The sequence below is a fragment of the Bos javanicus genome, chromosome 19 (assembly GCF_032452875.1).
Source record: "Bos javanicus breed banteng chromosome 19, ARS-OSU_banteng_1.0, whole genome shotgun sequence".
Lineage (NCBI taxonomy): Eukaryota > Metazoa > Chordata > Mammalia > Artiodactyla > Bovidae > Bos > Bos javanicus.
The window spans coordinates 22080401-22105126 of NC_083886.1; the positions used below are offsets into that span (position 1 = coordinate 22080401).

Genomic DNA, 24726 nt, shown 5'->3' on the forward strand with positions numbered 1-24726 from the left:
ATGTATTCAGTAGTATTACTTGAAACTTTAGTGTGTAGAAGAGCAATACTGATTTTCAATAATGCTTGAGGAATTTTAGGCAGTAAGCTCACTCATACTCTAAGAAATGAAAACTTGACTAAATTGGTACTCACAATAGCAACAAAATGTTTGGTATACTTGGGAATTATATTAGTGAAAAATAAGCAAGATCTGTATGTAGAAAACTGGCAGACTTAGAAATATAAGATATGAAGTTGGGATAAGAATATGGAATATTGTATTGATAAATAGTGATACATACCAAGCTAAGGCTCAGGAAAAAGGAAGAATGTGACTTGTTTCTCATACTTGCCCAATAGAGGTGAAAGAAACTCTTTGGGTGTAACCCAACCTACCAAGCCCAGGTATTTGGTATTTGGTGATTAGGTTCCAAGTCTGAATATAGTGTTCATTCACCTAGTTGATAGCATATATTGGCACAGCCTTATTGGAAATGATAGGAAGTATCTAGCAAGTGTTTCTTTCCCTTTGGCCTGACATTTCTTTCATGATTCATCATAAAGAAAAAAATAGAAAAAAATTCTAATGAATTTAAAAATTTTTTTAAGAATTCTATGAAGCTATTTATCTCTGAATTAAAAGTTGGAAATAACTGTCCAGAATTAGGGTAATGGAACTTTGGCATAAACCTTTGATGAAATATTCTGTAGGCATTATGTTTACAAATTTGAAATAACAGTCTTATGATAGTGAAGCAGAACCAAATATGGTATAGTTAGAACTCTTTACATAGAGAAGAAGTAAGTTTGGCTAACAAAAAAGGTAAGTGTTACAGAAATTCAGGGGCATCTCATGAAGTCAAGGGCGGAAAGTGTCTTTCTGCAATCTATATATTTACGATCTATAAAACAAAAATCTGTATATAGAAAATTTCTGAAAAGAAACATCAAAATGTAGCAGTGATACTCTAAAGGTGAAATTATTCTTTCAACTTTTCCTTATTTGATAAGGTTAAGTTTTATTCAATGTTAGTAAAAATCACTAATAATATGCCTTTTAATCAACTACTAGTGTTTTATGAAGAGTATTGTTTATGCAACATATAAAGGAACCCAAAATATCCAGGTTTATATTACATAATTCACCAGCAGTAAATACATTTCTCTTGAAACCTAATAAAACTCAGAACTGACATGCCTTTTCTGTGAAATCAACAGTTCTAAGAATATGTAAACCTTTTTTTAGCATTTGTTTAGGGCTGTAATTGGGCTTACTTCTTAGTATTTAATTAAACCCTTTTATCATTTCAACTCTACATTTTTAGTTGACCAAAGTTTATATAAAATGTAGGCACAGAGTAAATATATATAAATAATGATTTTATAAGAAGTCAGAAATATAATAGAATAGCTATAGATTATAGGCATTATCTATGATGATTATTTAGGATAGTAACTCTAGAGTCTAAGAAGGGGCACATGTGTGCATGCTCATTTGTGTCTGACTCTTTGCAACCCCATAGCCTGTAGCCCACTGGGCTCTTCTGTCTGTGGAATTTTCCAGGCGAGAATACTGAAATCGGTTGCCATTTCCTTCTGCAGCTAAGAGAGGTGTACATTTGTATTAATGAAAAAATAGGTTTCAACTTGACTTTTACATTCCTTTATCCAGCACATGTTTGTTCTTCGGGAGCGCCCTGAAACAGTGTTAATAGATCTTATTCAGAGGACAAAAGATGCAGTAAGAGAGCTGGACAATCTGCAGTATCGAAAGATGAAGAAACTCCTGTTCCAGGAGGCACATAATGGACCAGCAGTAGAAGCACAGGAAGAAGAAGAGGTAATTTAGAAATGAATCAATATTGAGCTCTCTTCATCAGCTTCTTTTCTTGTGGAGCTCGTCTTTTACATCATGAATCTCTTATATCAGTGGTTCCCATTTGTGTTTTCTTAACACTGGTGCTGTAAAATCCCATGTGGGAAAAACGGTGTTGTGTTCTTTAAATTCAGTCCCTTTGTTGTGCACATTGGCATATATAGTAAAGCTCAGCAACGTCTTTTATTAAATAAACAAATTCAACTTTGTTTAATTTGGTCCCTTTCAAATTTCTTAGCCACTGAACCCTTTTTTGCCTTATTGTCTCAATTGTGAGAGACATGCTTTTGAAAATATATAAAATTATAGACTCTGGAAGTTACTCACTGACAAGTCATTAGCAAGTTACTAAGCATTCTACTGTATTACCAAGGACATTTCTTTTCAGTTCTGCATAGTTTCATTCCATCTACACAGTTCTGAAATACTTATTTTCAGTTCAGTTCAGTCACTCAGTTGTGTCTGACTCTCTGCGACCCCATGGTCTGCAGCACACCAGGCTTCCCTGTCCTTCACCATCTCCCAGAGTTTGCTCAGACTCATGTCCATTGAGTCAGTGATGCCATCCAACCATCTTATCCTCTGTGGTCCCCTTCTCCTCCTGCCTTCAGTCTTTCCCCAGCATCAGGGTCTTTTCCAGTGAGTTGGCTCTTCTCATCAGGTAGCCAGAGTATTGAAGCTATGTGTAAAGCAAGGCTCAGTGGTTTACTCAGTGTAGGTAGAGGCATATGGGTTCAAATTCAGATAGCTCTCACTCTCAAGGTCAAGTTCTTTTTTTGTTGCTTTTTAGGGAGAATGGAAATACAAATGTGCAATGGATATGTTATAGAACTTTCTCATGTTGAAATATACATATAAAGCTTTTACTATAAGTATTTTCACTTTTCTTTGCTTCTGTCAGAATTCTAGAGCTTTGGTTTGTTTTTTACTGTTTTCCAGTGAGAAATATCATTTTACATTTGGAAACTAGGAGAAGCAGTTACTTTTTTAATAGTGCTGCACAATTACTGAACTGTAAAATGCAAGATTTTCTTAACCAACAGTTTTGGGTTTTTTCATTTTTTAGTTCTTATGATAATCTTTTGAAAATTGCTTTGGGTTACTTTATTGTGGGATATTTTAGATACATGAAATAAAATTTTGAATAAAGTAAAGTTTTAAAATTAATAAATTTCTCATGTAGTTAAATCTATAACAGCATCTCTGTTGGGCTAGAGATATGAGAAAAGTTCCTTTGTATATACCATATGTCTATATTAAATTCTCCATATCTTAGAGAATTTTGGTATGGTAACACTACTAAAATGTTGGTCACTTCAGAAAAACATTCTTGTGATTTTATATGTATATGTGTGTGTGTATATATGTATATATAATACATAATTTTTAATTTAAGAAAAATAGGAATTCTTTGGTGGTAGAATTTTTAAGAAAGAAAGAAAAATGTACTTACAAAAGACTTCAACAAAAAATAACTAAAAGGAGGTGTTTCTAGGATTTTTTTTTTTTTTTAAGTTGGGGCTTGTTTTTCTGATTTATTCCTTTCCTACGCCCTGTGGCTTGTGAGATCTTAGTTCCCTGACCAGAGATTGAACCCAGGCCCTCCCTCAGCAGTGAAAGTGCTGGACTCCTAAACCATACCACTAGGGAATTCTCATGGTTGGGGCTTATTTTAACCATGGGAATTATTGAGAAATGAGCAAAATCTCTCTCTATACCCAATGAGATGTGTGGTAAAAATGGATTTCAAAAAATGGCAGACAGTTTAGAGAAAATGCTTTACTTTGGAAGTATTTTGGAAGTATTCCCTCAGGGTGCTGCCTGCCTCCAGGGAGATGACGCCAGGCCAGGAGACCACACGCCTCAGACCTCAAAGCCCAGAGCTGGCGCCTCCTCTCACCCTGCTCAGGGGAGGGTGGTGCTCGTGGCTGGGGTTTTTTTTAAAACCACTTTTACAAAAACCAGCCTGTGGCTGGTTTGGCTGATAAATTGACTTCACATAGTTGATCAGGTTTTTATTTACTTGTTGGTCATTTTTATTTGTTTATTTTTCTGTTACGGATTAACTTCCTGGTTTCACCAAATAAAGGGAATATCTCATGATAGACCTCTGACTTTCTAAAGACTGTTGGCCAAGCAGTGTGCTTGATGCTTCTATTTAAGAAATCAAGAGAGATGGAGATATCTGAACCTATTGCTCTTTTTTTCCCTAGGAACAGGATCATGGTGTTGGACGGACAGGAACAGTGAATAGCGTTGGAAGTAATCAGTCTATTCCCAGTATGTCCATCAGTGCCAGTAGCCAAAGTAGTAGTGTTAACAGTCTTCCAGATGCCTCAGATGACAAGAGTGAGCTAGACATGATGGAGGGAGACCACACAGTGATGTCTAATAGTTCTGTCATCCACTTAAAACCTGTGAGTATTTGGATTTCAGTGAAAAAAAAATCAGCTTTGGTAAATAATTTAATTCATCTAGTTAGTTTAAGAGTTAATTTTTTTTTTTTTTTTTCCCTGTTTCAGAAGTTGGGAACAGTTTTAGGTAACTTATTTGAAAATGGCAGTAGGCTTGTTAATTTCCAGTATAATATCTGCATTTGTAAAACTAATGTCTTGAGAATATGGAAAGAATATTTTAAAAATATCTCAGAAGATACTATATATAATGTATTATTTGAAGTCACTTAGATGGAAAATGAAGTACTTTAAAAATAGTAGGTATACTCATGAAATTCATTGTAATATTAATATAATATTTTTGAAGCATGGGAGAAAGGATTAGGATGGATGGTGACCAAAAGTGATTTTGGTCACTTTACATTATCCATATAATGTTTACAGCTTTAAAATAAAACTTAGAGTCTAATTATCAGATCAGATCAGATCAGTCGCTCAGTCGTGTCTGACTCTTTGCGACCCCACGAATTGCAGCACGCCAGGCCTCCCTGTCCAATACCAACTCCCAGAGTTCACTGAGACTCACGTCCATCGAGTCAGTGATGCCATCCAGCCATCTCATCCTCTGTCGTCCCCTTCTCCTCTTGCCCCCAATCCCTCCCAGCATCAGAATCTTTTCCAATGAGTCAACTCTTCACATGAGGTGGCCAAAGTACTGGAGTTTCAGCTGTAGCATCATTCCTTCCAAAGAAATCCCAGGGCTGATCTCCTTCAGAATGGACTGGTTGGATCTCCTTGCAGTCCAAGGGACTCTCAAGAGTCTTCTCCAACACCACAGTTCAAAAGCATCCATTCTTCGGCGCTCAGCCTTCTTCACAGTCCAACTCTCACATCCATACATGACCACAGGAAAAACCATAGCCTTGACTAGACGGACCTTTGTTGACAAAGTAATATCTCTGCTTTTTAATATGCTTCTAGGTTGGTCATAACTTTCCTTCCAAGGAGTAAGCGTCTTTTAATTTCATGGCTGCAGTCACCATCTGCAGTGATTTTGGAGCCCAGAAAAATAAAGTCTGACACTGTTTCCACTGTTTCCCCATCTATTTCCCATGAAGTGATGGGACCGGATGCCATGATCTTCGTTTTCTGAATGTTGAGCTTTAAGCCAACTTTTTCACTCTCCACTTTCACTTTCATCAAGAGGCTCTTGAGTTCCTCTTCACTTTCTGCCATAAGAGTGGTGTCATCTGCATATCTGAGGTTATTGATATTTCTCCCGGCAATCTTGATTCCAGTTTGTGTTTCTTCCAGTCCAGCGTTTCTCATGATGTACTCTGCATATAAGTTAAATAAGCAGGGTGACAATATACAGCCTTGACGTACTCCTTTTCCTATTTGGAACCAGTCTGTTGTTCCATGTCCAGTTCTAACTGTTGCTTCCTTACCTGCATATAGGTTTCTCAAAAGACAGGTCAGGTGGTCTGGTATTCCCATCTCTTTCAGAATTTTCCACAGTTTCTTGTGATCCACACAGTCAAAGGCTTTGGCATAGTCAATAAAGCAGAAATAAATGTTTTTCTGGAACTCTCTTGCTTTTTCCATGATCCAGCGGATGTTGGCAGTTTGATCTCTGGTTCCTCTGCCTTTTCTAAAACCAGCTTGAACATCTGGAAGGTCACGGTTCACATATTGCTGAAGCCTGGCTTGGAGAATTTTGAGCATTACTTTACTAGCATGTGAGATGAGTGCAATTGTGTGGTAGTTTGAGCATTCTTTGGCATTGCCTTTCTTTGCGATTGGAATGAAAACTGACCTTTTCCAGTCCTGTGGCCACTGCTGAGTGTTCCAAATTTGCTGGCATACTGAGTGCAGCACTTTCACAGCATCATCTTTCAGGATTTGGAATAGCTCAACTGGAATTCTATCACCTCCACTAGCTTTGTTCGTAGTGATGCTTTCTAAGGCCCACTTGACTTCACATTCCAGGATGTCTGGCTCTAGGTGAGTGATCACACCATCGTGATTATCTGGGTCGTGACGATCTTTTTTGTACAGTTCTTCTGTGTATTCTTCCCACCTCTTCTTAATATCTTCTGCTTCTTTTAGGTCCATACCATTTCTGTCCTTTATCGAGCCCATCTTTGCATGAAATGTTCCCTTCGTATCTCTGATTTTCTTGAAGAGATCTCTAGTCTTTCCCATTCTGTTGTTTTCCTCTATTTCTTTGCATTGATTGCTGAAGAAGGCTTTCTTATCTCTTCTTGCTATTCTTTGGAACTCTGCATTCAGATGTTTATATCTTTCCTTTTCTCCTTTGCTTTTCGCTTCTCTTCTTTTCACAGCTAATGTAAGGCCTCCCCAGACGGCCATTTTGCTTTTCTGCATTTCTTTTCCATGGGGATGGTCTTGATCCCTGTCTCCTGTACAATGTCACGAACCTCATTCCATAGTTCATCAGGCACTCTATCTATCAGATCTAGGCCCTTAAATCTATTTCTCACTTCCACTGTATAATCATAAGGGATTTGATTTAGGTCATACCTGAATGGTCTAGTGGTTTTCCCTACTTTCTTCAATTTCAGTCTGAATTTGGCAATAAGGAGTTCATGGTCTGAGCCACAGTCAGCTCCTTGTCTTGTTTTTGCTGACTGTATAGAGCTTCTCCATCTAATTACGGAAAAATATAAATTCTGGGTTTAGGAAATAATGGATATTTACTACATTAGTCATTATACTTTTGAATGCAAAATTTTAAATGTTCTTCAAAATATTTTAAGATCGGATAGCTCCTTTAACAATTAATAGGAATGCTTCCTTTTTTAACTTCACAGCTTGCAGTGTTAACTAAAAAGTTATTAGGCACAAATAGATGAAAGGTGGAAAGAATGGATAAACAAAACCATGGTATATACATATGGTGAATATTACTCAGTTATACAAAGGAAGGAAATTCTAATAACATGATACAACATTAGTGAATTTTGAAAACATTATGCTAAGTGATGTAAGTTAGATGTAAAAGGACAAATATTCTATAATTCCTTTTATAAGAAATAGCTAGAATAGGCGAATTCATAGAGATGGAAGATGGATTAGAGGTTACCAGGGGCTGAGTAGAGGATGAAATGGAGAGTTTATATTCTTAGGCAAGAAGATCACCCATAAAAAAGATTATTCCTGTAACTGCTGCTGCAGCTGCTAAGTCGCTTCATTCGTGTCCGACTCTGTGCAACCCCATAGACAGCAGCCTATCAGGCTCCTCCGTCCCTGGGATTCTCCAGGCAAGAACACTGGAGTAGGTTGCCATTTCCTTCTCCAATGCATGAAAGTGAAAAGTGAAAATGAAGTCGCTCAGTTGTGTCCGACTCTTAGCAACCCCATGGACGACAGCCCACCAGGCTCCTCCATCCGTGGGATTTTCCAGGCGAGAGTACTGGAGTGGGATGCCATTGCCTTCATGTAACTAGTTGGTTGCTATTTGACTTCCTTTTCAGTAATTGAAGTAATGTATATATCAAGAAAGACATCGATTCTTAAAATTTTTACAATTATTTTTTGTTTACTTATTTTGGACCAGTGGCAGGAGTATTATAGTTTTTTTAAGCTACATTATTATTTCTTAAACCCAAGAGCCCTAAAGTAATTAATTGTATTACTGCTATTTAAAATACTAGCTGTATGTTTTATTATCTTTGTTTTTAAGTTATATTAAGGCTTTGTAATTTTGCACTTCATGAATATTAAATAAATCTAGCCATAATGTTTCATTATCCTCATTCTGTATACTGTTTCATACATTGAGGAAATAATGTCTCCTGATTCAAATTATGTTGAAAATGTCAGCATTCCCATTTTTTGTTTTTGCTTTTTAGGATTATGTCTTTGAGATTTATTGATCCATTTGTCTTTAAAATTTAATTTTCTCGAAAGTTTACCCAAACTGTGTTTGTTCACAACAGATTATAATGTTTGTTTCTTTGCCTAGGAGGAAGAAAATTACAGAGAAGAGGGAGATCCTAGAACAAGGGCATCGGATCCACAATCTCCACCTCAAGTATCTCGTCATAAATCACACTACCGTAATCGAGAACACTTTGCTACTATACGGACGGCATCACTGGTATGTACTACCCCAAATTAGAAATACGTTTTTCATGTTAGACCTTGGCATCTATATTCAAGTATAATTATATCTCTTTTTTTTTTGTATTTTGTATTTCTAACATTTATTCAACATTTAACTGCCTATTATAAGAAAGATCTTATAGAAAGCACTCTGAGAGATGTGTGTACAAATAACTAATATATTAGAATATATTAAATGCTTAAGAGGGCTGAAAGTGATAGTCGCTCAGTTGTGTCCAGCTCTTTTGATCTATGGACTGTAGCCTGCCGGGCTCCTCTGTCCATGAAATTCTCCAGGAAAGAAGTGGGTAGCAGTCCCCTTCTCCAGGGTATCCTCCCAACCCACAGGGCTAAAAGGTACTAAATAGGAATTCTGATTACCTTTGATTTAGGGTGAGTATTTATAAATCATTTGAGCCTTTAATAATTGGTTGGTTTTAGGCACAGGGGGAGAGAAAAAATGTAGTTTCCACCTAAGAGTTGACAGGCTAACAAAAATGAGGGGAAGTGTTCATGAAATAGCAAGTAATCCAATTTGATATACTTAAAATATAGTTCTTCTGACTTCCCAAATAATGAAAATGGATTATTTGTTCATTACAAAGATGTTGTTCTACTGGGGTACTTATAACCCTCATCAGTCAGATATTTAGGACCAAAACATGATAAAGGTGGGGATAGAAAGATGTTAAGATATCAAAGGGAAGTAGGTTATTAGTAAATATGACAGAAAAAAATATATGGAAATTGTCTGAATTATTAACTACAGATCTTGTAACAGATCTTGTAAATCTCATTCTGTGGCCCATGAATCTGAATGACATCTGGGGTCAAAAACACCATCCCCTGGACTTCCCTGGTGGTCCAGTGGTTAAGAATCCACCTGCCAGCACAGGGAACATGGGTTCAATCCCTGGTCTTGGAAGATCCCACAGGCCAAGGAGCAAGTAAACCCACGTGCTGCAGCTACTGAAGCCCAAGTGCCTAGAGCTCATGCTCCGCAAACGAGAGAAGCCATCACAATGAGAAACCTGTGCTCCACAGCTAGAGAGTAGCCCCCACTTGCCACAAGTAGAGAAGGCCTGCAGTCAGGAACTAGAGAAGACCCAGGCCAGCCAAAAATAAAAATAAATTAAAAAAACAAAAAGATAAACACCATCCCCTATGATAAGTCAAGTTGTTCCTACTGTTCTTTAACATGTAAATAATTCTTTGAACAGAGCAAGTAGCAAAGATTGCTTAGTTTTTTCATGACCATTTTAACAAATACCTGGACAAGGCCAGCTTGTTGGGAAAATATCTTTGTGACTGGGCACATACGAATGTTTCCCAAGCAAGCCTTCTGCCTCAAATTTTAAGCTCCCTCAAATTAATTGAGGAAACATTTTTTTGGTCATTCCACTCAGCTTACAGGACCAGGGATTGAACCCATACCCTCAGCATTGCAAGTACAGAGTCCTAACCACTGGACCACTAGGGAATTCTTGAGGAATTCTCTTAAATTATGGATTTAGACAACTTAAGATCTATATCCCTAAATCTATTAAGTCTATTTATTTCAGATAAAACATTCATACAGTAGGTAGATTTGTGTACAAAGATATGCATAGCTATATTTTTCAATAAAAGTACCACGTACTATAACTCAGTCTGACTGCTCTGCCTTGGGTTTTCTTCATACAATAAAATACATAGATCCTAGGTCTTCAATTTGAAGTATTTTTAGTGGTACTCATTACGCTAACCATCAACTAAGAAAATACATATACATACTGAATGCTAGTGTTGTTCACTTTAAAATAATTTATTTTATATTATGTGAATTTCACCTCAACTAAAAAAATCAGTTTACACATTTTTTTTCTTTATTGTCAGTGCTTTTTGTGTCCTGCCCAGGAAATACTTGTCTGCCCTACAGTCATGAAGATAGTCTGTGATTTCTTCTGTTTTATGATTCTGGATTTTGTGTTTATGTCAAATGATTCTTTTCAAATTAATTTTGGTATAGAGTGATATAGAAGTCTGGTTTTTGTTTGTGTTTTATATACAAAGAACCAGTTATAATTTGATAATACATTTATTTCCTCTTTGACCTAACTTGACTTTTTGGTAGAAAAATCAGTTGACTAAATGTATATGATCTATTTCTAGATTTTATTCTGTTCTTTTGATCTGTTCAGCCTGTCCTTCCACCAGTGCCACACCATTTTGATTACTGAAATGTGTGTCTTCAGCTTTTTTTCCCTCAAGAATGTTTTGCTTCTTGTAGCTCCTTTACATTTCTATATAAATTTTTGAACTAGCTTGTCTATTTCTTTAAAAGATCACCTGGAATTTTAATTGGAAACTGCTCATTGGAATCTCTTACAGTAATTGTCTACTTGGATAAATAACAGAGTGGTCTAAAATGCTTCTGAAAGAAAAAATGTTTTGCTTTATTGTTTTCTCTCCATTGTTTGTGTGTCTAGGTTACAAGGCAAATGCAGGAACATGAGCAGGACTCTGAACTTAGAGAACAAATGTCTGGCTATAAGAGAATGAGGCGGCAACATCAAAAGCAGCTAATGACTCTGGAAAATAAGTTGAAGGCTGAGATGGATGAACATCGCCTCAGATTAGACAAAGATCTTGAAACACAGCGTAACAATTTTGCTGCAGAAATGGAGAAACTTATCAAGAAACATCAGGCTGCTATGGAAAAAGAGGTGGCTGATTCACTATTCTTAATTTCTTTACTGTAGATCATAAGCATCTCAGAATTAACCAAGATGGCATTTTGATGTTAGGATATTTTCCCTAGAACCAAGCCAGTTCAATTGGGAATAAGGGAGAAACATTTATGTAACATGTATAGTATCAGGTACTAAGTCTGGTAACCAATAGACGTAGGATTATTTCCTAATGCTCATAGTTTTATTGTATCACAGTGGGTAAATTATGCAACCATTCTAGGCCCTGATAGTACTCTGATAGTATGAGGAGTTTCTTAATCATCTATCAATGGGTGATTTAGGTCTCAAAAAATCATTTATGATTCTCTTTGTGTGTTTTTTGGAAACCTTCCTTCAATTTATAGTAGCATTTTAATATCAGAATAATTAAAGATTATTGTAATATAACATAGTGTTAGAGATAATAAGTTAAGAGAGATTCAAATTAAGATTTGGCCCATTTTGTTTATTTACAAATGTGTCAGTCTACTATATGATTTAAGTATATATATTTTAGGATTCTTCTTATGGGAAACCTAATGTTTTTGATGTCCCATCAATTAAATTTTATTTTGATAGTCACATTTGTCAAGTAAAATGTAAGCTTCTCAGTAAATTAACACAATATCTAGAAATATGTCTAGCTAGTCCACATTGAGGCATTATTTATTATGGTTACCCTGTTCACCTTCCTGCCCCACCCCAGCCCAAATTAAAAGACCCACTCTCATAATAATAGTTCAGTTCAGTCGCTCAGTTGTGTCCAACTCTTTGCGTCCCCATGAATCGCAGCACACCAGGCCTCTCTGTCACCCAACTCCCAGAGTTTACCCAAACTCATGTCCATCGAATCGGTGATGCCATCCAGCCATCTCATCCTCTGTCGTCCCCTTCTCCTCCTGACCCCAATCCCTCCCAGCATCAGGGTCTTTTCCAATGAGTCAACTCTTCGCATGAGTTGGCCAAAGTATTGGAGTTTCAGCTTTGGCATAAGTCCTTCCAGTGAACACCCAGGACTGATCTCCTTTAGGATAGACTGGTTGGATCTCCTTGCAGTCCAAGGGACTCTCAAGAGTCTTCTCCAACACCACAGTTCAAAAGCATCAATTCTTTGGTGCTCAGCTTTCTTCACAGTCCAACTCTCACATCCATACATGACCAAAAACCATAGCCTTGACTAGACGGACCTTTGTTGGCAAAGTAATGTCTTTGCTTTTTAATATGCTGTCTAGGTTGGTCATAACTTTGCTTCCAAGGAGTAAGCATCTTTTAATTTCATAGATGCAATGACAATAGTAGAGAATTGGCAAAATAATTTATTGAGTAAAGAATTATTTAATTTTGAATTAATTTGAGTAAAGAATGTATAGATATTTAGAATCCTGTTGGGCATTAGAAAGTATTTTTAATAACTTAGGAAGAGATAGATACTAACATATTTAGAAAAGCAGATCATGACGTAGGATGTGCAATGTGTTATTTAAAAATGTGTGCATGCATAGAAAAAATAGGGAAGGTATGTATCAAGTTGTTTTTCTTGTTTTTCTCTGAGTGCTAAAATCATACAAAGTTTTTTTTTCTTTGTGTTTTTCTGTATTTTCTAAATGATCCACAATGAATATACGTTGCATGTGTAATCAGAAATAAAACAGTATGATATATATGTATCTAATATTTAACATTTTTATTTAATATATAAGTTAAGGTCAGGGTTTACTTTGAAGAGGAGTATATTATTTAATATACAAGTCAATCTAGATAAAAGGTCATGATTTTATTATATTTTGAATAAATACTTATTTTTTTATTGGGCATATTGTTAAATTTTTAAAAAGGTGAAAGCTTTTTAATTCTGTAATAGGTCAACATTTTAAAGATGAGTCCCATTTTACTGGTTCTCTGAAATTCAAATAAGATGCTAAGTAATACTTATTAGTAATTTGTTGGATGTTCTTATTTTGGTAATGCTTATACAGATTTTATCCTAAGTGGTATATATTAAACTGTTTCTTTGAATCTGTCTACTTAACTAATTTGATCCATTTTTTAAATTTCTCATAGGCTAAAGTGATGGCCAATGAAGAGAAAAAATTTCAGCAACATATTCAGGCCCAACAGAAGAAAGAACTAAACAGCTTTTTGGAGTCTCAGAAAAGAGAATATAAACTTCGAAAAGAGCAGCTTAAGGAGGTACTTTTATTTAATACCAAATACCACATGATATATTTATGCCTTTGATTTTCATGTATTTTGAACTGAGTTGTTTATGTTGCCAGGAGCTGAATGAAAATCAGAGCACCCCCAAAAAAGAAAAACAGGAATGGCTTTCAAAGCAGAAGGAGAATATACAGCATTTCCAAGCAGAAGAAGAGGCTAATCTTCTACGGCGTCAGAGACAGTATCTAGAGTTGGAATGCCGTCGCTTCAAGAGAAGAATGTTACTTGGGCGTCATAACTTAGAGCAGGACCTTGTCAGGGAGGTACGTTTGAAACGCGAATCTTTTCTGAAACTATGTTAGTCCCTTGTCAGTCTCTGGGCCTTTGCACTTGTGCCTCCCTCAGCCTGAATTCTTCTTTCCTAGATTATCTACATGGTTTGCTAACCCCCATTCATGTCTGTCCTCAGAAATGCCTCCCCTAACATCCAAGTCCTCCTCCGTATTTAAATATTCTTCTCTGCACTTCTCTCTCCTATACACACACACTTTTGGGGGAGAAGCTTCTCTTCTTGCCTAGAATGAAAATTTTATGAAGTCACCGGTTTTATTTTCTTCCAGTCTTTATGTCCCCTATGTGTTACCATTTAATACTTTCTTTATAATCATGTACTTAATTGAGCAAATGTAGAAACTCTTGTGTCAGGGAAAACAAATATCATCAGTATCAGGGATACCTCTGAGCACAGATTAGCTTATTTCCAAGAGTGGCTTAAAATAAACTTCAAGTATAGCATAATTGTTCAAATTTACTAATAATTAAAGAAATTCAAATTAAAGTAGTTGCATCAGTTAAATAAGAACAGTTTAACAGACTGGCAACATTGAATCCTAGTAACGGTGTTGGGAAATGTGCAGTGTTGATAAGAGTATAAATTGATACTGCCCTTTTGGAGCTCATATGCTTTTACCTACAAATCCACTTCTAGAACTCTATCCTAAAGAAATAATAACATGGTTATATGATGCATGATGCATCAACATTTAATGAAAAATTTTTTATAAAGCAAAAAATGGAAAAGTATAGTATTTCAAAGCGGAAACCTATGGTGAAACTTAAAGATCTGTATATACTGATCAGATCTGAATATATGTCCATTATATTGTTAGCTGAAGAAAGCACATTACATGCCTATGTTGTATATTGTTACTCAGTTTTTTGAACTATATATTTTTGTATAATAGTTGTTTCACAGTAGCATGGGGAAGGTTGGGAAGCATTTTCTTCAAACTGTTGTCCTTTGCAGAAGGGTTTGCAGGGGCAAAGGGAACAGGTTTGACGTGTGTGTGTTTTACACTTGTTCTTTTTAATCTGAAAGAAAAAAGGAATTAAAACATTTTTCGAGCATCATGTGCTAGGTATTATTCTGAGAACTTTCCGTTTATGAATTCATTTCATCCTCACGTTAAATCTGTACAATAGTTATACTATTATTTCTTTGAAAAATGATGAAACTAAAGCACAGCAGGTTTAAACAACTAACCCAAGGACTTGGTGACTGTAGGTAGCAGAGCCAGGTCCATGTTCTTGTCCATTACACTATATTGGGTATAGGACACTCTGAAGAAATTCAGAAAGTGGCTTCAGGGTTCTCTTCAAATATAAAATTGGAAAAGAAAAAAAGAAGGAAAGAAAGAAAGAAGGACATTAAGTCTACTGAGATTTGATATATTTTAAGCTTATGGCGTAAAATAGTATTAATGAATAGTAAATACTAGAATAAGGAAATTTGTCTTTACTAATTGCCCATTTACTACTGTATAGGTCATAAAATCTGATATTTACTGTGTAGTCATTATTGAATCTGGGATTACATCTATTTCCTGGTTAATCTGTTTCTTAGGGTTTTTTCCCCTGGCATTGTACAGCGATAAATATACCCTTGTCTTTTGTATTATGGATTAGGAGTTAAATAAAAGACAGACTCAGAAGGACTTAGAGCATGCCATGCTACTACGACAGCATGAGTCCATGCAAGAACTGGAGTTCCGCCACCTCAACACAATTCAGAAGATGCGCTGTGAGTTGATCAGATTGCAGCATCAAACTGAGCTCACTAACCAGCTAGAATATAATAAACGAAGAGAACGAGAGCTAAGGCGAAAGCATGTCATGGAGGTTCGACAACAGCCTAAGAGTCTGAAGGTACCTTTAGCCTAAGCTAAAGTTATTTAAGTTACATGTCTGTGAAATGAATGATGATTTTAAAGTTAGCAGCAGTAGGGCTTGGTATAGACTTGTTTGGTGTTGAACCTTTCCTTTCTCTTTCTTATTGATAACCTTTTCAGTTTGAAAGTTTATAAACACTATTGTGATCTTTGCAGATACTATACAAAAAGTGAGGCAAAAAACAATGTTTCACAATTATAGTCAGGCTTTGAATAGAATGTCTGCTTTTGATGACAAATGAGCTCAAGATTTTCCATAAAGGAGATTGTTGTTACTTTACTATGGAAGAAAATGACCATTTCCTCTTAGTTATGTATCTATATCTACTTATTCAATTTGAACAAAACTGACTTGATTTTAACATCAAGTTATCCCATTTTTGTTTCCCTAATAGTTGCAACTTCCGACTTTCTCCAGGAATTTAAAGGGGACATCAGTTTTAGCACTTACATAATTTAACTGGTCATCTGAGTTAAATTCACCCATTCCAGTCCTGATTGGTTCACTGATTGCTAGAATGTTGACATTCATTCTTGCCATCTCCTGTTTGACCACTTCCAATTCGCCTTGATTCCTGGACCTAACATTCCAGGTTCCTATGCAATATTGCTCTTAACAGAATTGGACCTTGCTTTTATCACCAGTCACATCCACAACTGGGTGTTGTTTTTGCTTTGGCTCCATCCCTTCATTCTTTCTGGAGTTATTTCTCCACTGATCTCCAGTAGCATATTGGGCACTTATCGACCTGGGGAGTTCCTCTTTCAGTATCCTATCATTTTGCCTTTTCATACTGTTCATGGGGTTCTCAAGGCAAGAATACTGAAGTGGTTTGCCATTCCCTTCTCCAGTGGACCACATTCTGTCAGACCTCTCCACCATGACCTGTCTGTCTTGGGTGGCCCCACATGGCATGGCTTAGTTTCATTGAGTTAGACAAGGCTGTGGTCTGTGTGATCAGATTGGCTAGTTTTCTGTGATTATGGTTTCAGTGTGTCTGCCCTCTGATGCCCTCTCGCAACACCTACCATCTTACTTGGGTTTCTCTTACCTTGGTTGTGGGGTATCTCTTCACAGCTGCCCCTTACCTTGGATGAAGGGTATCTCCTCAGGGTTGCCCCTCCTGACCTTGAACATGGGGTAACTCCTCTCAGCCACTCCTGCACCGTCGCAGCCTAGCGTTCTCGGTCGCCACCCCTGACCTTGGATGAGGGGTACCACCTCTTGGCCGCGCTTCTGCGCAGTCCATCGCAGCCAGAAGCCGGCGCGCTTTTGCACGATCTGTTGACCATTATATCTACTACTGTGGGCAGGAATCCCTTAGAAGAAATGGAATAGCCATCATGGTCAACAAAAGAGTCCAAAATGCAGTACTTGGATGCAATCTCAAAAACAACAGAATGATCTCTGTTCGCTTCCAAGGCAAACCATTCAGTATCACGGTAATCCAAGCCTATGCCCCAACCAGTAGTGCTGAAGAACGGTTCTATGAAGACCTACAAGACCTTTTAGAACTAACACCCAAAAAAGACGTCCTTTTCATTATAGGGGACTGGAATGCAAAAGTAGGAAGTCAAGAAACACCTGGAGTAACAAGCAGATTTGACCTTGGAGTACGGAATGAGCAGGGCAAAGGCTAATAGAGTTTTGCCAAGAGAACGCACTGGTCATAGCAAACACCCTCTTCCAACAACACAAGAGAAGACATCACCACACATGGACATCACCAGATGGTCAACACTGAAATCAAATTGATTATATTCTTTGCAGCCAAAGATGGAGAAGCTCTATACGGTCAGCAAAAACAAGACCAGGAGCTGACTGTGGCTCAGATCATGAACTCCTTATTGCCAAATTCAGACTTAAATTGAAGAAAGTAGGGAAAACCACTAGACCATTCAGGTATGACCTATTCAAATCCCTTATGATTATACAGTGGAAGTGAGAAATAGATTTAAGGGACTAGATCTGATAGACAGAGTGCCTGATGAATTATGGAATGAGGTTCGTGACATTGTACAGGAGACAGGGATCAAGACCATCCCCAAGAAAAAGAAATGCAAAAAAGCAAAATGGCTGTCTGAGGAGGCCTTACAAATAGCTGTGAGAAGAAGAGATGCGAAAAGCAAAGGAAAAGCAAGATATAAGCATCTGAATGCAGAGTTCCAAAGAATAGCAAGGAGAGATAAGAAAGCCTTCCTCAGCGTTCAATGCAAAGAAATAGAGGAAAACAACAGAATGGGAAAGACTAGAGATCTCTTCAAGAAAATTAGAGATACCAAGGGAACATTTCACGCAAAGATGGGCTCGATAAAGGACAGAAATGGTATGGACCTAACAGAAGCAGAAGATATTAAGAAGAGATGGCAAGAATACACAGAAGAACTGTACAAAAACGATCTTCACGACCCAGATAATCACGATGGTGTGATCACTCACCTAGAGCCAGATATCCTGGAATGTGAAGTCAGGTGGGCCTTAGAAAGTATCACTAGGAACAAAGCTAGTGGAGGTGATGGAATCCCAGTTGAGCTATTTCAAATCCTGAAAGATGATGCTGTGAAAGTGCTGCACTCAATATGCCAGCAAATTTGGAAAACTCAGCAGTGGCCACAGGACTGGAAAAGGTCAGTTTTCATTTCAATCCCAAGAAAGGCAATGCCAAAGAATGCTCAAACTACTGCACAATTGCACTCATCTCACATGCTAGTAAAGTAATGCTCAAAATTCTCCAAGCCAGGCTTCAGCAATATGTGAACCATGAACTTCCAGATGTTCAAGCTGGTTTTAGAAAAGGCAGAGGAACCAGAGATCAAACTGCCAACATCTGCTGGATCATGGAAAAAGCAAGAGAGTTCCAGAAAAACATCTATTTCTGCTTTATTGACTATGCCAAAGCCTTTGATTGTGTGGATCACAATAAACTGTGGAAAATTCTGAAAGAGATGGGCATACCAGACCACCTGACCTGCCTCTTGAGAAACCTATATGCAGGTCAGGAAGCAACAGTTAGAACTGGACATGGAACAACAGACTGGTTCCAAATAAGAAAAGGAGTACATCAAGGCTGTATATTGTCACCCTGCTTATTTAAGTTATATGCAGAGTACATCATGAGAAATACTGGGCTGGAAGAAGACCGTGGGCTGGAAGAAGCACAAGCTGGAATCAAGATTGCCAGGAGAAATATCAGTAACCTCAGATATGCAGATGACACCACCCTTATGGCAGAAAGTGAAGAGGAACTAAAGAGCCTCTTGATGAAAGTGAAAGAGGAGAGTGAAAAAGTTGGCCTAAAGCTCAGCATTCAGAAAAATAAGATCATGGCATCTGGTCCCATCACTTCATGGGAAATAGTTGGGGAAACAGGGGAAACAGTGTCAGACTTTATTTTTCTGGGCTCCAAAATCACTGCAGATGGTGATTGCAGCCATAAAATTAAAAGATGCTTACTGCTTGGAAGGAGAGTTATGAACAACCTAGACAGCATATTAAAAAGCAGAGACATTACTTTGTCAACAAAGGTCCGTCTAGTCAAGGCTATGGTTTTTCCAGTGGTCATGTATGGATGTGAGAGTTGGACTGTGAAGAAAGCTGAGCGCCAAAGAATTGATGCTTTTAAACTGTGGTGCTGGAGAAGACTCTTAAGAGTTCCTTGGACTGCAAGGAGATCCAACCAGTCCATTCTGAAAGAGATCAGTCCTGGGTGTTCTCTGGAAGGACTGATGCTGAAGCTGAAATTCCAGTACTTTGGCCACCTCATGCAAAGAGTTGACTCACTGGAAAAGACTCTAATGCTGGGAGGGATTGGGGGCAGGAGGAGAAGGGGATGACAGAGGATGAGATGGCTGGATGGTATCACCGACTCAATGCACGTGAGTTTGGGTAAACTCCAGGAGTTGGTGATGGACAGGGAGGCCTGGCATGCTGTGATTTATGGGGTCGCAAAGAGTCGGACATGACTGAGCAACTGAACTGGACTGAAGTGAATTTAACTGGGATTTGGGGAGTTCTGGGGTACCCATGTCAATGGAATAGGTGATTGACACCTGTTGCCTGCTCTGCTGTTTCTTCATCTGCCATCCAGATGATGATTTGTCAATGTTAGATGAGTAGAAACAACTGTAACTTAACATTCCTCTTGAATTCACTTGAGTCAAACATTAAGGGGTATAGTTTATTCTTGGTACAAGCATTACTCTTCTTAAAGAAAAAGCACATTTTTCAGGGTTTTTTTTTTTTTCCCTCTCATTTGACTAGTGGTGTGGACACTAATTACAGTGCTTTGTTGACACAATATTTAAAAATAAAAACTTTTAAAAGACTGAAGGCTGTTATACAGAGGTAGAAAAGAATGGCTAAATGTCATTGTCCCATTCCTGGGTAACTTGAATATTCTTTCAATATTGTTAACCAAGAACAGTATTTAAGAGTGGCACCACTAAACATAGCTGAACTAAGAGTTTCTCTTTGTAGCTAGGCATTTTTTGACCTTTCACAGCATGGCTGTAACTTAATGACTTGGTTGGTACAAAATGTGGAAAGTGTGTATTTGATACTTTGGTATTTATTGGCAGAGGTGGTGGAGAGGATGAATAGTTACTTCCTTGAAAAGTATGTTACTTTGGTTTTATATGCATTTATTGCACACTGAATCAACCAGTCAGTATTTCAGCTATAGCTTCTGCCTTGTGAAGTACATGAGTAAATTCTCACTTTTGGGCTTGAACAATATACCTTATAGAAATATATCTCATCTTCTCAAATTTTGTTCAGAACTGAGTTCATAGAAATAACTAACCTGCGATTAACCAAAAACTAAAGCCAAACCCCTTTGTCTATGAACTCAAATTGTTTTATCTCCCAAATGTTTATGTAGTTCAAGTCTTTTATCATCACCTCAAGAAGGGCTGTGCCCTCCCTTGCCCCACAGTTTATTCCCCTTATGGGAAAGATAATTATAATAATGTTGCTGCTGCTAAGTCACTCCCGTCGTTTCCGACTCTGTGTGACCCCATAGACGGCAGCCACCAGACTCCCCCGTCCCTGGGATTCAACAGGCAATAACACTGGAGTGGGTTGCCATTTCCTTCTCCAGTGCATGAAAGTGAAAAGTGAAAGTGAAGTCGCTCAGTCGTGTCTAACTCTTAGCGACCCCATGGACTGCAGCCCACCAGGCTCCCCTGTCCATGGGATTTTCCAGGCAAGAGTACTGGAGTTAGTCAGTTATAATAATGATAGCCTGCTTTTGTGGGGTCTGTCACAGACTATGTAGTTAGAGTTCAGATTGTCATTAAAAGAAATTGGAGCAACGTGTCTCAGGTAAGGAACAATAAATATGCTTATTTTCTGCCTTAGAAATCTGATAAGATATTGTCTGGCCAATAAAAAACTTTTGTATCTACTATTGTTAATGCATGAGAAGAAATTTAATTTTCTGTCATCAATATATATAGCAATCTAAATTAATTTTAATATTTATTTGTAACTGTTACCAAAATAATGAGTACTACTTGAAGTCATATGAAAAATGAGGTACTTGGTATTCTAATGTTCTAAATTAGAGCTTTTGTAATACATAGAATCTAATGGTTTGACCTAATAGCCAAGTAGAAACATACTGTACCTGCAACCTTATGATCTAACTATTTTGTTTTTCCCTCTCCCTTTCTCCTAGTAGCCTTTTTTTTCATATAAGCATAAGGTATACCAAATGCCATATGTTAAAAATTATAATATCTTTTTTTTTCCCTTCTCAGTCTAAAGAACTCCAAATAAAAAAGCAGTTTCAGGACACCTGTAAAATCCAAACCAGACAGTACAAAGCATTAAGAAATCACTTATTGGAGACTACACCAAAGAGCGAGCACAAAGCTGTTCTGAAACGGCTCAAGGAGGAGCAGACCCGGAAGTTAGCCATCTTGGCTGAACAATACGACCACAGCATTAATGAAATGCTCTCCACCCAAGCAGTGAGTTTGTGTTATTTAGGCAAAACAAATTCAGGGCCACTTTCCTTCCACCCCCTGAAAGAAGTCTCAGTAATTAAAACACTAATAGGAAGTGGTAGCTCTCCTACAGCCTGGGAAATAGTAGTGGTTATCTGTATTTTTCCTGTCTCTGCATTCTTTGGAAGTAGGCATGATTTATATAAAATTCTCATTGATACACTTAGACATGAGATTCTAAATAGGCTCCTTGCCAGTGCCTCTCAGGTGTTTAGCACATATCAATACCAAGAGTATACCTAGATTAGAGCAACAGCATTGTTAGGCATTGGGCAAAAAGTAGTACTGTATTAGAAATCTAAATGGTCACATTTTAATGGAGGCAAATACAAAGTATTTTCTATGTAAGTTTTGTGAACTTTTTCTTAAAGGGCCAGATAGTAAATATTTTAGAATTTGTGGGACAGAATACAAAATTGAGGATATTATGTGAGTACTTATAGCCATATAAAATATAAAAATCATTCTTAATTAGCATTCTTAATTATAAAATTAATTAATTAAAACAGGCAACTGTCCAGATTTGGTCTGGAGCTGTAGTTCGCTGGTCCCTGTTCTATAATTATTTTCATTGCAGAGAAGAGATTCAGGGTCTTATATCACTTAATCAGATTCTAGATTTTTCTTAAGAAAAATATGGTTATTCAGACATCCTCCAAATAGCGTATGATAGCTTTTATCTTCTCGTTATCATCATTGGTTACTGTGCCTTCCTTTTTCAGAGATGTTTACTCCAAGATATAAGAGAGAACAATTGTGTATCCTATAAGAGAGTAGTCTGCCTTTTCTCACACCTCCTTTCCATAGGTCTTGAATAAATAGTTCACAGTAGGATATATTTGTTTTTTTTCTCTTTCAGCTGCGTTTGGATGAAGCACAGGAAGCAGAGTGCCAGGTTTTGAAGATGCAGCTGCAGCAGGAACTGGAGCTGTTAAATGCATATCAGAGCAAAATCAAGATGCAAGCGGAGGCACAGCATGATCGAGAGCTTCGGGAGCTTGAACAGAGAGTCTCCCTCCGCAGGGCACTCTTAGAGCAAAAGGTATAGATGATAGAAGGATGTTATTTGTGCTAACATTTGCTTTCATCAGAAGTATTTTATAAATACATTTTCATATTAAGAGAGGTGGCTTTTGGTTGTTTTCACCATAAAATATTTCCTTAATTCTAATTTTGTAGTGTTTTTCTTTAAAATTATTGATTCAGTAATGAACCTTAATGAATTCTAAACATCAGGGGGATATAATTAAGTAGTTAATGCTGCTGCTGCTAAGTCGCTTCAGTCATGTCCAACTCTGTGCCACCCCATAGACTACAGCCCACCAGGCTCCCCCGTCCCTGGGATTCTCCAGGCAAGAACACTGGAGTGGGTTGCCATTTCCTTCTCCAATGCATGAAAGCGAAAGGTCAAAGTGAAGTCGCTCAGTCGTGTCTGATTCTTAGCAATCCCATGGACTGCAGCCTGCCAGGCTCCTCCGTCCATGGGAATTTCCAGGCAAGAGTACTGGAGTGGGGTGCCATTGCCTTCTTCGAGTTAATGCTAGAGGAAGGATATGGGGTTATGTGAAGAGAGTTGAATTGTGATTGAGTACCTCTGGTTCTGTGTTCCTCACTTTTTTTGTGTACCTAGCTCTACCTAAAGAGGTTGGTGAAAAACTTAGATAAAAAACTTCTTTTCTTAGAAGAAAAAGAACTTTAGTAGTTGCCTGAGAGAGGCAGAGGCAAAGGATTTGGAATATATACTTTACTGTTATATCCTGGGCCTGGAACTATACAGACTGGTGGAAGAGTACTAGGGCACAGAAGGTAAAACTTGTTCTGCACAAGCTGAAAATGTTACTTCTAGATGTATCTTTTTTTCCCCTCTCTCTTCTCTCTTTTAACTTATTCTTTGTCATATATATTAGAGAATAGAACTAGAAGCCCCAAATTAATTTCCAGTCTTTAAGGTATTATAGCTGTGTTTTGTGTGCATATTTGGGGGAAAAGCTAATGGACAGAGATTTTTAAATTTTGAAAGATAAAGGAAAGTTTTGTCATGAGAAGTAATAGAATACAAGTTGTACCCAGGATTCAGAGCTATGTTCAGAATTCCTGAGCCATAAGTTCCCAGCAGGTGATTGATTAGTCTTAGGTCCAATGATTCTTTGTATGTTAGTACTTGCCTAATTTATTAAAAGTTGTCATGGTTTCTAGACCATTGGTCCATAGATTTTCCTCTACTTCCAGTAGTTCTTCTGATAAAAATAGAATGCCTTACTAAATTAAAAATATATTCTTAAAATATAAATAGGATATTACTAATAGAATACTTAAATAAAATATTCCTTTCTGTCACAACTCTTATCACTGGCTTCTCCGAGGCGTACTTGCCTCTAAAAATTATCTCACTTATGTTTCCCATTCATAATGGGAAAGCTAGAAATGCATATAAGTTTTGAGAAAAGTCTAGTTTGTCCCATGTACAGGTTTCATAAATCTGATTCCAACTTGCTTATTCAAATTCAGTCTAAAATATTGTCTCTTATGCTTCAAGAAGTTATCATTGGACTTTTGTGATGGTCCAGTGGTCAAGAATGCACCTGCCAATGCAGGGAACATGGGTTTATGCCCTGGTCCGAGAACACCCCGTATGCTGCGAGGCCAGTGAAGCCTGAGTGCTACAACTGCTGAAGCCCACACACGTAGAGCCGGTGCTCTGCGACAGTAGAAGCCCGCACACAACTGCTGGATTGCAGCCCCTACTTGCTGCAGCTAGAGAAAGCCCACGCAGTGAAGCCCAGCAATGAAGACCCAGTGCAGCCTAAAATAATAAATACATGATTTATTAAAAAAATTATTACTAAAATGGAAACTCCCATGGTGTTGTAAGAGAAATATTGGCACTATTTATAGTCAGCTGCCCCACACCAGTGGGTTCTGCATTCATGAATTCAACTAACAGATTATGATAAAAGTATTCGGGGGAAAGAAAATTCCAGAAAGTTCCCAAAAGTTCCAGAAAGCAAAACTGCAGTTTGCTGCAAGCCCCAGGAACTATTTACATAGTATTTACATTGTATAGGGTATTATAAGTAGTTTAGATATGATTTGAAGTACTGGAATAGGGCTATGTATTTGTATTTTTAGCTCCACCTAGTGGTTCAGAGTTAGTGCTAAGCAGTATCTTCAGTTCAGTTCAGTCGCTCAGTCGTATCCGACTCTGTGCGATCCCATAGACGGCAGCCCACCAGGCTCCCC

At 37.6% G+C, this 24726-nt stretch overlaps 1 protein-coding gene across 2 annotated transcripts in view; it reads left to right on the plus strand.

Moving 5' to 3' along the window:
• TAOK1 (TAO kinase 1) overlaps positions 1–24726 on the plus strand; it is a 109773-nt gene that overhangs the window by 72665 nt on the left and 12382 nt on the right. For both annotated transcript variants that reach the window (XM_061389516.1, XM_061389517.1), the window contains 9 exons: positions 1654–1821; positions 4071–4274; positions 8242–8376; positions 10850–11086; positions 13154–13282; positions 13369–13572; positions 15215–15454; positions 21238–21450; positions 22346–22528. In XM_061389516.1, the coding sequence (XP_061245500.1) occupies positions 1654–1821; positions 4071–4274; positions 8242–8376; positions 10850–11086; positions 13154–13282; positions 13369–13572; positions 15215–15454; positions 21238–21450; positions 22346–22528 (1713 nt within the window). The remainder of the gene's footprint in view (positions 1–1653; positions 1822–4070; positions 4275–8241; positions 8377–10849; positions 11087–13153; positions 13283–13368; positions 13573–15214; positions 15455–21237; positions 21451–22345; positions 22529–24726) is intronic.